Source organism: Crassostrea angulata, chromosome 4, assembly GCF_025612915.1.
Source record: "Crassostrea angulata isolate pt1a10 chromosome 4, ASM2561291v2, whole genome shotgun sequence".
In the NCBI taxonomy this organism is placed as follows: Eukaryota; Metazoa; Mollusca; class Bivalvia; order Ostreida; family Ostreidae; genus Magallana; species Magallana angulata.
Genome location: NC_069114.1, coordinates 43456251 through 43473103, shown reverse-complemented (window position 1 = coordinate 43473103; position 16853 = coordinate 43456251). Strand labels below are relative to the sequence as shown.

The window sequence follows — 16853 nt, the reverse complement described above, 5'->3', positions numbered from 1 at the left end:
AAAAACCTCCACTCCTTGCAGCGCACGCTGTTAAAAACAATTTAAATAAATTTGGAGAAATGAGAATTTTTACAGGGAATGGGGCGGTCAGAAAACTACTTATGAAATATGATTGGTTAAGAAACTTTATACTACTATCCCAGGAAAGGAATTCTGGAGAAGTCAATGATTAGATTAAGTTTATGATGCTGTTTTTCTTTCACTTAATAAACCTCTTGATGGTTATAATTCACCCCCTTGAGAGCCACAGGTCGGCTATATAACAACAGGTCTGCACCAGATTCTAATTACCTTGTAAGTATATACGGCGGCCAGGTCAGTTTATACGACCCACTGACTCCCTTGACCGTTTGATCCCGAAATCATGAACAGATGTAAGTTTACTGTTAGAACAATTGAAAGGAGAATGAATCAACTTAAGGTTAAAAATTCATTTATTAACGTCATGTATTTTTTTCATAAACACCCACGCTATAAAGCGAGACAGAGAACATAATGTACATATAAACACATGCACATATTTAAAATTTTACTACAACTCTTAACCTTTATATACTGTCATAGAAGAAATTGTAAACTAACAGGTGAATCTCCTCTTTGTAGATGTTTAGTTAGGTATAGAAATATTGATACCTGTATTATAACTTTCTCACAAAAACACTGATACACCCTGACTAAAAGCTATGAATATTGATTGAAATCTGTCTGTGTGTCTGTCTGCTCTATTGCATTTAGTTCCCGATATTTTTCCTAAAAAATGCTTGAGCTTTTGACGACTTCATACATGAGTTAAATGTCTCTATGGTTTGAAGTCAAAGGGTCAAAGTTTAAGGTTTTATGCAAGTTCAAGTCATATACGTATGAAAAGATTTCCAGATAACATCTTCAACTTTTTTAGCTATAAAATCTAATAAGATGACGCTCAGAAATTCAAAAATTACTCTTTAGGATTTTCAAACTAAAAAGTAAAAGATCAAGGTATCGATATCAATATTGAATTAGAGATATGAACATAGTTATGAAATAATTTCCAGATGATACATTAACATCTCTTTATAATATGAAATCAAATTTTAGTTTTATGACTCTGTAACTTAAAATCATAATTAGTCAAAAAAAATTAAAAGAGGAGATGCACTACTGTCCACCCATTCCAAAATAGATCATATGAAACATTTGCTTTTAAAACCATTGGGTGGGGGTGGGTGGGGGGGGGGGATTGTGTAAAAAAAAGAAGAAGAAATAACGAATCAAGGAACATAAACGAATATTTTATGTATCTTCTTAATGATACATTGTAGCTTGTTGATTTTAGAATCATATGTTTCATGACACGTAAAAGGAGCATTTAATGTGCATTTATAACATAATAAAGTTTATTCACCGAAAATCTGACTTTTTTTAAAAGATAAATTGTTTATACAAGTGGTCTGACACCCTTTTAAGTACTTGTATAGAATAATATCATAATTTGTCATTCAAAAATTCGGGACACACTTCAACTTTATTTCCAACTCTTTTAAACAAAATGTTTTAAAACGAGGATCGCATACCAGAAGACGAGTGCAAGCCTGATAAATTAATGGATTGGTGGTATGCTTAATGTGAGAATTATTCCGAATATGAAATAAAACAGAAATCCCCTCACAGCATGCTCACAAGGTGAGAAATCCCAACACCATTGATTCCTGTATATAGATGTGTATTTTTATATTTGCCTATAATTAATAATTCGATGCATTTAAATAATTCCTTTTTATTTATTTATTTTTATTTATTACTTTAAATAAATAATTTGTGTCTTGGAGAGAAAAGTTACTGTTGTAATCTTCATGTACATTGTATACGTATAGCTGATTTCAACAAGCAATACACCGCCTTGTTGTATCAATATGGCCGTTGATATATATAGGTTATTTCTTGTTCAATAATGATATGAAAAACTCATGTATCTGATATTTCAACAACAACAAAAATCTGCAAACGCAAATAAAGAGTACGATACAACCTATGAACTCATTAAAAATGAATGTATCCTTATTATTCTAATAGAGAAATATTTTTGAATTGATTTGCTCTTTAAGCATTGAGTTGAGAGCGTGGAGGTTAAGTAAAATATGAACGCATATACATGTAAGTGACGGGACTGCGTAGAAGAGTTGATATTCTTACAACTGATGCAAGTTTATTACTTTTTTTCATTCACCGTCTGTCGATAGTAATTAATATAACAGTTCGTAACAATGACAAAAAACAAATGTTTTTTTTATTCAAAAAATACATTTTTTTATAATACTGGGACATTTTCTGAAGCACATATTTAATAAATGCATGGTATATTGTACATGACAAGCAGATGACTTTATATGAAAACCATTGCTGTCCTGCGTACTGTTTTCATGGGAATATATCAAAAAAATGCATTCATCATGAAATATGGAAAAAAAATATAAATGTTACATTTCTTTTTCCATCTTGAGCCGATTGTATATTGCAATACTCCCTCAATGATTTCTATTCAGTACATGAGAGCAGTTCAAACACGGCAAGGCCATACCGTACATGTAAAACAAAATCACGACTGAATGTGTCACCGTGTCCACATATGTTTATCCTTATTTGCACTTTGATCATTGTTGCACTATCGTTGTTGTCGGAAGAATCGGTGAATCGGAAGTTGTGAGAAGAACGAACGGTGTCACGTGATTACAACGCCTTTGTAGACGCAAGGTCCGTTGTATCCTTCCGTAAGAGCAGGCCACAAAAAGTTTTTAATAGCAACCGACTCTGGGTCGGACGTGTGAAACCGGACGTGCAAATCAGGATGAAACTGCCGTGCATCGTACATGATGAGGAACGGTGGATTCTGGACCGACAGACCCCAGGCGACCTGAACACATGCTGCGACGTACGACCTCAGTCCTTGGCAATCCTTCAGCACTGGGTAGTCGTACAAGGTTGCGTAGATTTGTGAACAAACTTCCTGTAAAACAATACATAATTAAATATTCCATATGTGGACATGTATAATACAGACAGATGAAAGACGTGCATTGAGCAAACATTGATTCTTTTGTCTTTTGGCTAGCATTTCCCAAAACGATACAAATACAAAGTCCAACAATTGTTTGTGCATGCAGTGACGATTGCAAAAAAGTATGATGCACTGCAATACAATGTATTATATATATTTTGTTAAATTTATGGTTTAAACTTAAAAGAATTGCTGTCATGCATGTGTCATAACAGAGTAACTGATATGTTTCTCATTGAAAGAAATAATCCTGAAACAGTCACGTGTACTACCTCAATTGTCAGCGAAACGTCAAAGTTTCCTGCTGTCTTGCATAGGTATTGCGCAACTTGGATCTCCATGTGATTACAGAGCGGATCAAACTGGTTTCTATGGGCGTCGGGATGCGGAAGGTTGAGCAAATGTCGCACCTTGCCCCTGAGTTCATGAACCGCTTGTTGGGCTCCCCGAAAGGATAGCTGTTGAATATATTGAATACGATTACTGATATTACGTTTACATTAAGTTTTAAAGATCTATGATCATTCAACTCAAAAGGAAACATCACAATCGCAACTTCTCGGCAGGTCTTTCCGACAAGCGTAACATTTTTTTTTTGATCCGCCGGTAAGGTCCGAGAAGTTGCAATTGGAATTTCGTAAGACCCACGTACCACTACCACAGAGAATAGTATCTTCTCTTTGAGAACCGAGAGATCATCAAGTTGCCCAATTCTATCCAGGGCATCTAACGCGTCCATTCGGATCCTGCTGTACAAGTCGCCATATTGACGGACGAGTTCCGACGGTCGACTGGCCAGTGAGAGATCCTCAAAGTGACCATTCAAACCTCCATTAAAAAGACTGTGTGCCTCTGTGGACAGCCTGAAATTCGCATTCAAATTTTATTGACTCACACAGGTTACTTTCAAATTTGAAAGAAGCGACACGAGTGTATAACTCATCAAAAACAGGCAAAGTCTCGATATTTCAAGGTTGGTGATTTCGTTCTCCTTTTACTTCCAACTGATAATAACAAACTTTTAATGCAGTGGAAAGGACCTTTCAAAGTTGTCGAAAGGGTAGGACAAACTGATTACAAGATCGATATGAATGGACGACTTCGCTTATTTCATGTGAATCTATTGAAGAAATATAATGTTCGAGAAGAACGAATTCCAGACTCAAGAATACCGCTTGCATCATGTGTTGTTTTGGAATCAGAGGAGACGGAGGATTCTAGTAATGAACATTTGTTACATCTTCTCCCCATGAAAGCGACAGAATCATTTTCAGATGTTAAGGTAAATTGCTCACTGGCATCAGATCAACTTACAACCATAAACACTGTTTTGAATGAATTTCAGGATGTTTTGACAGATTTACCTGGTAGGACTGACCTTATTCAGCATGAGGTTCATCTAACTACGAAGGAACCAATCAGGAACAGACCATATCAGATTCCGTATGCAGTTAGGAGTGCAGTTCGAGCGGAAATTCAGAATATGATCGATATGGACATTATTGAACCATCAGAGTCACCTTACGCTAGTTCGATTGTCGTTGCGAAGAAGTCCGATGGTAGCAAGAGAATCTGCGTGGATTTTCGTAACTTGAATAAGGTAACCATTTTTGACCCTGAACCAATGCCAGATCCTGATGAAATTATGACAAAAATCAGTAACAGTCGTTTCTTTTCTAAACTCGATTTGTGTAAAGGGTATTGGCAGATTCCTATGAAAGAACAAGATAAAGATTTAACATCTTTCTTAACACCAGATGGGCTATACAGATTCAAGGTAATGCCGTTCGGGATGTCTAATAGTCCAGCAACCTTTAATAGGCTCATGCGGAAAGTTTTAAAAGGTTTAGATCACACTGACAGTTTTGTTGATGACATTCTTATTCATACAGAAACTTTTGAAGAACATATTGCAGAACTTAAAAAGGTGTTGGATAGACTACGGAAGGCGAAGTTGACTGCCAAGCCATCGAAATGTGAGATAGCGCAGACAAGACTACAGTATTTAGGCCATATTGTTGGAGGTGGGACGATACAACCATCCAACGAGAAACTGGAAGCAATCGAAGAAGCACCTAGACCAGAAACGAAGAAGCAGGTTAGATCTTTCCTTGGTCTGATAGGATATTATCGGAAATTTGTTCCCAATTTTTCTACAATTGCTGCTTCCTTAACTGATCTAACAAAGAAAGGTGTTCCAAACAAATTTGAATGGAAAACTGAACAGGAAAATTCATTCAAACGTTTAAAATCCATGTTACTTTTTAGTCCAATTCTCAGATTACCAGATTTGACGAAACCATTTATCTTGAGAACAGACGCATCTAACCATGGAATTGGCGCAGTGTTAATGCAGGAGCATGACGTACGCAAATATCCTGTTGCATATGCAAGCCGGAAACTGCTAGACAGAGAACAGCGTTATTCGGTAGTTGAGAAAGAGTGTCTCGCCATTGTATGGGCTTTAAAGAAATTCCATCCATATTTATATGGTAGATTATTTGTTCTAGAGACTGACCATAGACCATTGTTACATTTACAGAAGATTAAGGCATCCAACGGTAGATTGATGAGATGGTCTCTTTTTCTACAGGCGTTCAATTTCAGAACAGAAGTTATCAAAGGTGTGGATAATATTGGGGCTGATTTTCTCAGTCGTGTTTTTCCAGAGTACATGTAATTTGCAGTGTGTGTACATAGTTTTTAGTAGGTTTTTCACAAAATGGTATTTTGTGTCTTAGGATCGGAGGTATTGTCACAATAGACATTATGCCAATGATTTTTTTTTAATTGGTTCTATATTTGTCTACTATATTTAATGTAAGAGTTATCGTTTATAGATCTAAGTTATCGTTCATTTATTTACGCTTTATTGGTCACTGGGTTGTTCCGTTCTCGATGTTACTATGTTTAGATTGGGATTCTCTTCGAACCTGTTTGGCAGGTTTACGTAGAAGCTTATTAGGGGTGTTGCCGGATGTCGCTATATTTAGTATCTAGAGTAGTAAAACTTGTTTGGTTAGTTTTGATGACTATATATATGGGGTGTGGGCTGACTTTTGTGAGAAGAGGTCTGGACGCCGAGCAGTATTTTCGTGTATGTTAAGCCCTTGCTGTGTGAACTTGGGTGTGTCTCTCGTGTCTCCCCTGCTGTGTGATCTAGGGAACATGTAGCCTGTGTGGATTTTGTTAGCGCTGGCGTTGCGAGACCTGATTGCCTACATTTTCTGTATTTTTATTGCCACAACTCAGTGACCAATTTTATAATTCTTAAGTTATTGTTAACCTGGGAACGGGGTGGATTTTGGTGGATCGTGGTGGAGCGTGGTGGATCGTGGTGGAACGTGGTGGAAAGTGGTGGAGCGTGGTAGAAAGACGCACGGGATTATGGAGGCCCGTTGAGAACTATGATTCATAATTTCTTTATACATATGTAGATAAATTTATTGTTATTTTTTTTCATATTGTTGTTGTTTATTGGAAAAAAAGAGTCATCCATATGATTTCATAAGGGGTAAATGTTAAAAGAACCCATCACAACAGGTCAGTTGTGACATTTTGGTGGTCCGATTGACGGACGAGTTCCGACGGTCGACTGGCCAGTGAGAGATCCTCAAAGTGACCATTCAAACCTCCATTAAAAAGACTGTGTGCCTCTGTGGACAGCCTGAAATTCGCATTCAAATTTTATTGACTCACACAGGTTACTTTCAAATTTGAAAGAAGCGACACGAGTGTATAACTCATCAAAAACATGTTTAAATCTGTGTAGTCTCAAAATATCTTAGCAAAGTATTTTTTGTGCCTTTGTTCTTTTAAATATAAGAGTAATTACAAACATGCCTTGCATATTCATGTACATATTTACTGTCAGTATTTTGATGTAAGCGTTTCCATGGCTACAGTACTTTTTAAATGTTTACCGTTCTTGGAGCTGTTTTTCTCTGTCCTGCAGCTTTTTGACTGCCTCTTGACTTTTCTGTAGCTCCACTTTTAGATTGTTGACCTCCTGCTCTAACTTTTCCACCGTGTCCGAGTAACCATTGCTGTGTCGACTGCCATTGGTCAGAAACACTGACGTCAGGGAAGACAGAGAGGACGGAACCACTGTAGCGTGTCCATTGACGAGTCCATTAGATGGCGCTGTTTCCGGTTTGCATGGAAAGGGACCGGAAATGATGGAGGGACGAAGTCCTGAAAAATTTACAGAAATCGATAACAATTAAAAATATAAAAACATGAAATATTTCTTAGATACTCTCAGTGCATATAGGTTAGAACAGGAAAATTAATAATTAATATGTTAAAGCTTTAAAATTATAGAAAACTTTTATACCTGTTCAATATGTCATGCAAGTCAGCAAGTTATTGGGTTCTTTTTAAACATTTTTTCATTAGTTGGTTGAAGTTGGTAATAATATTTTGTTAAAGATACCCATGCCTGATTAAACATTATTACAAGAATGTAGTAAATCAGAGTCTTCCCGAAATATCTAATTAATAAAACTAATTAGTAATCAGTGTCACACATCTGCACCAACAAATTATTCCAGACACGCTCCCCCAAATACAAATACATAAACTTACGTCCACGCATGCGCTTATAACCTGTACTGCCTCCTAAATAGATTAAAATTTACAAACAAAAAATCAATAAAATATGAATGACGTCTATATCTTGAATTACTTTTTTTAAGATATGAACAAAAGTGAAAGTAGCGTAAAACATATATTAAAGTTAGTATCGTTTGAATTGAGATGCAAGTCATCAAAGAAACTTGCAAACCTTTACGTAAAAGAAAAAAACCATAGATGTGACATACATGGTAAGACTGTTTGTGTTTAACTTGATGTATATTGTATATATATCTTGCTATTTAAATACATGTTTTTGTGCGTCTGAAAAATGTTATTACTAATTTATTAACATGAAAAAAAACCGTAACTCTGTAAATACACTCTGTCAAGTAATATTCCCCAGTTATCGCTCTTTAGCGTACAATATTGTACCTGAATACACCTGTTCGCCTAAATCACAATATAAACAATAAACAGGAATAATTCCATGGTCCTGTTCAATTAATTTGTTTGAATAACTTGTACTTTGTGTCGTCAAAATCCACTTATCACCACCATGCCCACACTAATTCTTGTATTCAACAATAAAACAGAGAAAACATGAATTCTAAAGCCATTGTGCTTCATTGCATACACGCTGTACAAGGAAGGGCCTACATGATTTGTCCTTGAGAGGACTCTTAACCTGGAATTCACGATGTTTTTCTTTCAAAATGTAAAATGTTCTATTATAATACATTTTTAATACATTTCTCTATTACATTGTTCGTTTTTGTGAACTAAATACGGTGTAGTAGTTATATGTAAATTGTAAAAAATTTTAGATGTAATTAAAAAACAACCGGTGTAACACATAAAGTTTTGATAATAATAATAAATCATATTGTGCATCAAATTGAAAGGCGGAATTTCTAGAAAAATTATATGTAATAAAGCTTTCTATAATGTACACTTTTACAAGAGGTATTAATCACAAATGTTCAACATTGTAAAATGCTTTTTAGTGTCTATAAAATTTATTGTGTATCCTGATCAATGGTAAATATATAAACTACTCGAAGAAGTTTACATCGGCTTTGATAATGATAAATTAATAGAATTACGGTAATTCAAATCGACCATTTAGATACATGTCCTTCTCGTTTCTTTCTTGAATCGGTAAATGTTTTCGATATTCATAATAACTATAGTCCAGTGTTTGCTTAGTCTTGGGTATTTGAAGATTAAAACATTTGTATTATATTTTCATTGTTTGTCTGTTGACAAAAATTCATTTTTAGGCACGTACATGAACGAGTCACCCCTACCGTTTTGGTTGGTTTTCTTTTTTTGGGGGGGGGGGGTTGTTTTTGTTTTTTGTTTTGTTTTTTTGCAACAGAGTTAATTTAATATTGGAAATAGCGATGCTTTTTTCGTTTGTTTGTTTGTTTGGTGGATCAATATGAGTTCATCGTTTTCGAATTTTATTACCGGATAGCTAGAGATGACTTTACATTTTAAGGGCGATTTATTTCTTATACCTGAATCACGTGTTTTTCCATGATCATTTCAACGTCCAATATAGAGAGTGCATCTGATGCCGTAAATTGGTTTAACAATCACAATTTGAAATCTACATGTATTTCTATCCCAACTTATCTAAAATCTTCCACAGTCTAGGTATACTGTTTCCAATTTTCCCTTTTCAAGGACGGACTAACCTTCACTACTTCGGGCTGTCTTTGTTAAAGATTCCACTTTAACATTCTTTGTGACAATGTAGTATATTTAATCATTTCAGCTTTAAATCAGCGCGATTTTCCCCTATCCTACTCCTAACAAGGAATGCAGAGACAAGCTTTATTACAAAACATTTCTTTTCTATTCTTTTGTCATTAAGCGTTTTTTTTTAAATAAAGACTGTCATCTATTTAAAAATAAACTTTAAACGACAATTTTATGTAATTATCATTATTCGTAAATTTTTAAGGGTACGAAACAGAAGTAAATACGAATACTCACGGGATTTTTTGTGTCCATGTTTAGGGTTAGAACAAAGCTTTGAACACAAGCTCATCGACAATTTTTCCGCACACCCTGACGGCAAAGTCTGATAATCTCGCTTTTTCATATGAAACATTTTTGAGCCCGGTATCTTCCTATTAACAAGACAAAATCAAGGTTCTAATCGTCCAAAAAGGTGTTTCTAGACACCATCACAGAAGTGAAAATACCCAAAATAATGTTCAGGACAAGTTCCTCTGATTCACCGAGCAGTGAGGAGAATTGCAATTCTTGCACGACAGGGAAAACTGGATTCGTGTCCTCACGCGTGTAGTGACCAATGTCGGAACAGAACAAGCGCTGCATCAATCAACACCTTGTATTGTTGTACGAGCCGAATATAGGGTCCCAGGGTCCCAGAGCACGCGAGCCAAATACCAACAATCGATTCATATATAGTGTGTGCGGGCCCAGTTTGATCATGCTCTGTACCAGATGACTTTGAAAGTCGTCCTGAATATGATATCCCATATCATATTGTAGAAACACAAAAACAGATTTGCATATGAAATATACAGATGTACATAGATACAACAAAAGGTATTTCCCGCGTGAAGTGGAGAGATTCTTCGTCCGATAATTTCTTCGTATTTCGGAGTTTTCCAGTTTATACCGTTTATCAGTTTACGGTTCACCTGTTTTATTAGATTTAGTCATTTGAAACGGATTAGTCTCAGTTTCCGTTTTTATGTGTATTGCTTGAAATGTACGGTAACAACCAGCTGTAAGAAAACAATTAAGTAATCTACAATATACATAAAAAGACAATACGGCACGAAATGTTAACCGGTCAATCACTTTAATATACCTGGAACTGTATGCCAATTTAATTATTCATTTTTGACACATATTTTGTATAATTACAGATGTCTTATATGCACAATGTCACTAAAATAAACTATTTCTTACTTACTCACTCACTTAATCATTATCGAATGCTAAAACATTTACATTTTTAATGGTTTAGTGAGATTTTTAAGGAGGGGGGAAGGTATCAGAATATCCATGTCCCATATGTTTATATCGGATGTGTTGTTGTTTTTGTAACAATACAGATATAAATGTTCGCTGATAATAAAATGATGTACATTTAAAGACTGCTATTTAAAATAACATCGTACTTTTAAATTGTCGTATATATACGGTGTGCGCATTATATATGCTCTCGAGTTCAAACATGCTTAATAGATATATAGTTACAAGCGTGCTAAAACACCAAATGGGGCATTAAACCGCTTTTCTTTATAAAGTCGCCAAAGTGTGAAAGAGATAAGCTCCTATGGGTCTAACGACCTTGATGGCTATCTCAGACGATTTATTCAATTACATGCAGCAGAAGACATTGGCTTCCGGTCGTGTTTTGTTCCTGCGCAATGAGCAAGACGGAAGGTTTTGACAAATTCATCAAATATAGAGCAGAATATCGCCAAGTGCGGACAAGGTACAGGCAATATGTCAAAGTCATTGTCCCCAATAAACGGCTTTAATTTATTAGATTTATAATATCTGCCAATATTACGTCAAATTTATACAAACTCAAAGATTGGATCGTTCTTCTTCTTAAACGACTTATACCCCCGAGCACCCCAAGAATAATATATGCAAAGAAACTCTATTTCGTGTAAATGCATACACAAATCCTTCATTTTACTTATGAATACTTATGAAGACACTTCAGAATCTAATCTCTGCATATAAAACACGCTTTATTTACAAATCTGCAAATACAACGGGTATCTAAATCAAGGCGTTTGACGTGAGTTAAAACGCTCTTCTCCGTGATTATGTAATATCACTTTTCATTCGCACTGTAATGAGCTTTTCTTTCACCACCTGGGGGAGACACAAAAAGGCAACATCTCAATTGAAGTGGTCGATAATCTAGGAGCGCGGAGAAGGCCAACGGTTACCAAGAAGGGACACTCAAGCTTTGCCTCGATAAACTGCCATTACATCGTCAATCTTAGAACCCCGTGGAACTTATATGTTTACTATTAACATCATAAAATATAACGGGCCGAGGTATATGCATTTTATTTCTCATTTTCTACTATTTGTTCTTCTTATGGCCGTTATTATATGTATTTAAAAAAAGAGAAAATGCATATATATTCAAGTAATCGCATTTTGTAAGTTAATATTTGGCTTCGGGATAACAATATACAACGTTTATAACTTTCTATAGTACATTTTCTCTAGAAAATTCAACATTGACGAAGGAAAAAATGTGTAACCCTAAGGGAACTGTCTTGTGAAACATACACCGAAAGAAAATAAGAATCGGTTATGCGTTACTTAAATAAAATCTTTTTACTTAACATATAGAATCTTATTTGTGTTTAAGTAACAAATACATGTAACTGTAGCATATCAATTAAGTTTTTTAAGAGTTCGGGGAACAAACTCCCCATTCACTCTCTTAAAATATATAACTATTTTTTAATTGCATTCTGCTTCATATCGTTTTATTCAAGATGGTTATATGTTACTTTACAAACACACACAAACTTAAAGGTACAAGGTCTAGCGTTGATGTTTTTTTCTGGTCTTTATTTGGGGCAGGGTCTGTTTGTTTGCATATTGTTTGTTTGGAGTTTTTTTTTTCATTTTGGAGGGGTGGGTTTTGGTGTCTGGCTGTTTTCAAGCAACCATCACCTTTATTGTAGGTCTCGTTTTTCGTTTTATTTTAAATTTAGTGCTTGGGGGCAGCAATGCTTTAATTTTAATAATAGAATTCATACCACTAATTAAACTGACAACCTGTATTTGCAACTTTAAAAACTATCAACCGTCTAAAAACATTTTAACAGGGTGCCCGATGATTGCTTTGTCTGAGGATCCTTTCTTTAAAGACAATGCATGTTTGCATGACTTGCATAAAGCAATTCTATCAAATTTAGTAAACATGTTAACAGATTCGGAATAAGTTGAGACACATTTATGGATGGTAAAACGACACCTACTGATTAACGAACCTTTAAATAAATTTAAATACATCATTATGCACCAGGCTCTGTAAGCATTCATCGAAGTCCGATTACTGAACACAACAAAAGATACGTTTGGAAATTCTTCGTCCTTGATATGCATTCTAGCATAGAATTAATATGCCTTTTTTTTTTATAAAAAATCGCTATTATTATATACAGGTAAATATTGGTATCTTGAAGTTCAGGGGACCACGGAAATACTTCGAGACATCCGGGTGTTCGAATTTTAAATCATCTTTCTTAAAAATGATGTTAAAGGAACGCATAGTATTTTATACATATCCTCGAGAATGAAACAGCTTCAGTTACTAATGCTACTGCAAACAAACCAAACAGTGATAATTGGTTGAATTAATGTCAGGATTATTTCGATTTTAGACATCAAAGATTTTTTTAATTATATCCAACCAGCCCTTAAATCAAACAAAAATCAGTACATCTTTGCACAATCTCACTTAAATACACAATTGGAACATAAGTTGCGGTACGGTGGACTAAGCCACAAACCCTTCGCTTTCTCTTGGAGGAGTGAATAGACTCTTCTTATAGGAACTCATCTCTTGTTGAGACACTTCTGAATTAATTTTCATACCAGTTTTTAAGAACTTCCAAAGAGTTTAACAGTTTCCATTTTTATTCTACTTGACAATTACGGAATGTCATCAATGGGATTTTGGCTTTCACAATGTTTTCAGATATACTCTACGTATTATGCACTTGATTCAATTTATGCGTAAAAATGTTTAAATTAAAATGTTTGCTCTTGTAAAAAAAAAATTGTTATACTTATCAAAGAAAGAGGTCACTTTAATTCGTTTTTACCCATAAAGTTTCTTACTTAAGCATTTTGTATCTACGATATATTTGTCTGTACTTACTCTCAATGAATGATTCACTACTAGATTATTTAATTTTATTCAGTGACACTTTTGAATTTAATTTCTATGTGAAAAAAAATGAAACGCGATAATGTATTTTTTAGGGTAAATCCAATCTATCTATCGATCGATAGATGACATATGTTGCAAACACTATTGCATAGTGCAAAATGTATTTTAGTGAATATTTTATTGCACAAGTGCACACATACATGCACAGAGAGAGAGAGAGAGAGAGAGAGAGAGAGAGAGAGAGAGAGAGAGAGAGAGAGAGAGAGAGAGAGAGAGATGTAATTTGCCAAGTGCTAATAATAATCAATACCAAATTGTACCCACCGTTTGCTTTGTGTGGAAGGACGTGCGTGAACCCATTGAACGTCCTTGACCTATCCATACGGGTTATGGGGGTCATGATATCGTCGTCACTGGAGACCATGCCCCCATCGTCCTCTGAGGTCGCCTCATCGAGTTCAGACACTTCCCTCAGCAGCTGTAGAACGATGCTATATCCTTGTGAAAACTGCTTCATCACCACCGACATGTAAGCGTCGTCAGAAATATTATCACAGTACTTGCGGAGTTCGGTATCGTGAAACAGTGCCACTTTGTCATATTCTATCCGTTTTTCCAATATATGGAACAGTTTTTTCAAGCACTGATTGGTGACCGCGGGCTCTACAATGTTGAACAAGGTCCTGTTCTTGATAATCCTGACTTGCACGTCCGATCGCGTCATTTGCATCAGCCGCTGGTGGCTGACCTCGGTAGGAGCCTTACCGGAAGTGACGGAACTGCTTGTCGGGTGCTTTGCCGATAAACTCATCTCATCCAGTTTTTGTAAAGCATTCCTGTACTGAAAAACAATTTTATCGAGTTCCTGTTTCAACGAATCGTGTAGATTCATAAGACTTCCGCAAGATGATTCGACGAGGCCGTGCTGACCCATATGTTTTAAACACCTGTCCAACGCTTTCTTTTTCTGCTTTAACTGTTGCTTTATATTTGGATCTACAAATGAAACGACACGTAAAATGTTTCTACAGGACGGGTAGTAACTGTTGCAATTTTTCTCTGCTCTGTTGCCAGATTGGGACATTCTAGCGAAACAAGCAACCATCCTTTTAACCAAGAGGTCCATATGCAACTGATCCTTTGGAAATGTTTCCAATGTTGTTTCAGAAAGTTTCACATATAGCGCCTCTAAAATAGAAAGACTAAACGGCATGGAGTCTAATAGCACTTCCATGGGAACTTCTTGCAGAATATTTCCAAAAGTAACACAATTTAATCGCCTGATGAGGGTTGCGCATTCATCGTATTTTTTGGTCTCGAAAAGCAACACTATTCTCCGGAGGGCGAAGTTTGGAGTCAGTTCTGTAGATTCCATGGATAGAGATTCATCGGGGAAGGATTCGGCCCAGCGGACGTTGCGCCACACAGACTGCACTTTTTGTCTCGGCGTCCTCTCCGGTCGTATCCGCTCCATCCTCCCGGAACCGGAACTTGAGCTCTCCGTCTGTTGAAGGAAGAAAAATATATATTCTATGTACATGAAAGCATGCTTAAAGCTCCATATAAAACTTTGATTAACTTCAATGAAAAAATCTATTATTTATATACAAACAGATTTAGTCTCCATTTCAAGACCCATGAAATGTCAATATTTGGGGAACTATATTGCATTTACACGCTAAAACTGATGTGTATCTCAAAAATTAAATACACAATGAAAAAATCAATAGATGCTTTAGAATACATGGTCTGTAAAACCACATCCAGAGCGGTTTCCTTCGGGTAGCTGCATTCCCTATTCCACCAAATTGATCAGAAATGTGTCGGGGCTTTTTGCGCGGTACCAGTCACGAAAGAGCTACCCGGCCAATGATTATATAATCATCACGTTAAGTTTCTGGTGAAGGAAAAAATCAATTCCTGATCTTTTTCTTTCTCCAAGACTGTCTTTTCTTACCGGTACAAACTTGTATTTAAAGGAATGCATCCCACAAAAAGATCGGAGGGTCTGTTAATGTGTGGACAAACTGCTACTGCTTCGTCGTTTAAATATCCGCAACTGATATTACGTCAAATTCGAGGTCCCTTGGAATATCTACCTATGCCCCCCTCTATCGGTGTTTTAATTTTGGTGGTTTGATATAATCAAAATTCACCGCATACGGTGACTCGGCTCAATATCTAACGCTCAGAAAAATTTGACTATTTGATCTTTCAAATTAAATGACTTTAATTGTGTTTTCTTTCCCAAATGGATCACGGGTTGGTATAAATTTCTTCAATTTCAAAAGTTGCTCTTTCATTAAAATATTCCTTTGTTTGATTCACGGAACAATGTTTGGGACTTTAATATTTAAAGAGTAAGTCAATTCATTATCTATTGTCCAATAATCCATTTGTAATTGACCTAGACCAAACACTAAGCTCGGTAAATGGTAAATCTAGCAGGATTCTAAAACATCAAAAGACAATAGAATGAAGAGAACTGATACCAACTTAGCCCTAACTACGACATGTCTCTGCAGCGCTCTTGTACTCCTTTTATTTTTGTATTCCTATATATTTAATTCGTCGAAAAATTAAAGCTCACAAGCTGACTTAAGTTCACATGTTTATTCAATTTTAGTTTATTTGTATCAAACAATCTTAAACTAAAACTTTTCTAATCAAACGTATCAGACAGAATATTGCTTTTAATTCAACAAACATATGTATAAAGGTTTACGGACCAAATAAGGTTGGGAATATATAGAAAGTAATTTTCGTAGAATCGGAAAAATCAATCTCTTTGATGTATAAATATTTCTAGCAGAACTTATGACCTTTTTGCTTGTCATTCATTGATTCTCGTAAAACAAAGCGAACACTTAGCGAAAACTTTTATTTAATATTTTTATCATGTACAAGGAATGATACAAATATTTTAGTAACCATGACTTAAACATCAAGCTTAGGTCTGCAAAGGTACCACAACAAGATTCTAAAAACAAGAAGCTTGTGTTTTTACGCTGAACATACCTCAGTTTTATCGGAACTTAGACTTCCCGATCGCGATTCTTTGCTGCTTCGACCCATTGTTTACAAATATAGATGCATGTATCCGCAATCCTAAGAGTTAAACACCACTGCCTCTCTCCCTTAATACCCAAACACAAGTGACCAAAGACTGACTTCTGAATTAGAAGATTCTGTGTAAGCTTGCATGAGCCAGCGATTAGCATATGTAACCCTCTGAGCGGTATTATTGTCTGTGTATTTAAAACGGTCTCTCCGATTAATGTATTTGGATGTTTAAATGGATTAGATATGGAAATAATA

General features: G+C 35.6%; 1 protein-coding gene and 1 long non-coding RNA gene across 2 annotated transcripts; one reads left to right on the top strand and one right to left on the bottom strand.

The window, feature by feature from the left end:
• Window positions 1-2262: 2262 nt before the first annotated feature.
• Window positions 2263-16784, bottom strand: LOC128181265 (uncharacterized). Its single transcript, XM_052849604.1, has 7 exons — window positions 16554-16784; window positions 13860-15039; window positions 7622-7654; window positions 6958-7228; window positions 3687-3897; window positions 3307-3492; window positions 2263-2983 (listed from the first exon to the last, which is right to left on the bottom strand). Exons 1-7 carry the CDS (start codon window positions 16608-16610, stop codon window positions 2699-2701), a joined length of 2223 nt encoding a protein of 740 aa, XP_052705564.1. The 5' UTR covers window positions 16611-16784; the 3' UTR covers window positions 2263-2698.
• Window positions 4358-5653, top strand: LOC128181266 (uncharacterized). Its single transcript, XR_008243301.1, has 3 exons — window positions 4358-4634; window positions 4927-5132; window positions 5303-5653. It is a non-coding gene; the product is annotated as an uncharacterized LOC128181266 (long non-coding RNA).
• Window positions 16785-16853: the final 69 nt, after the last annotated feature.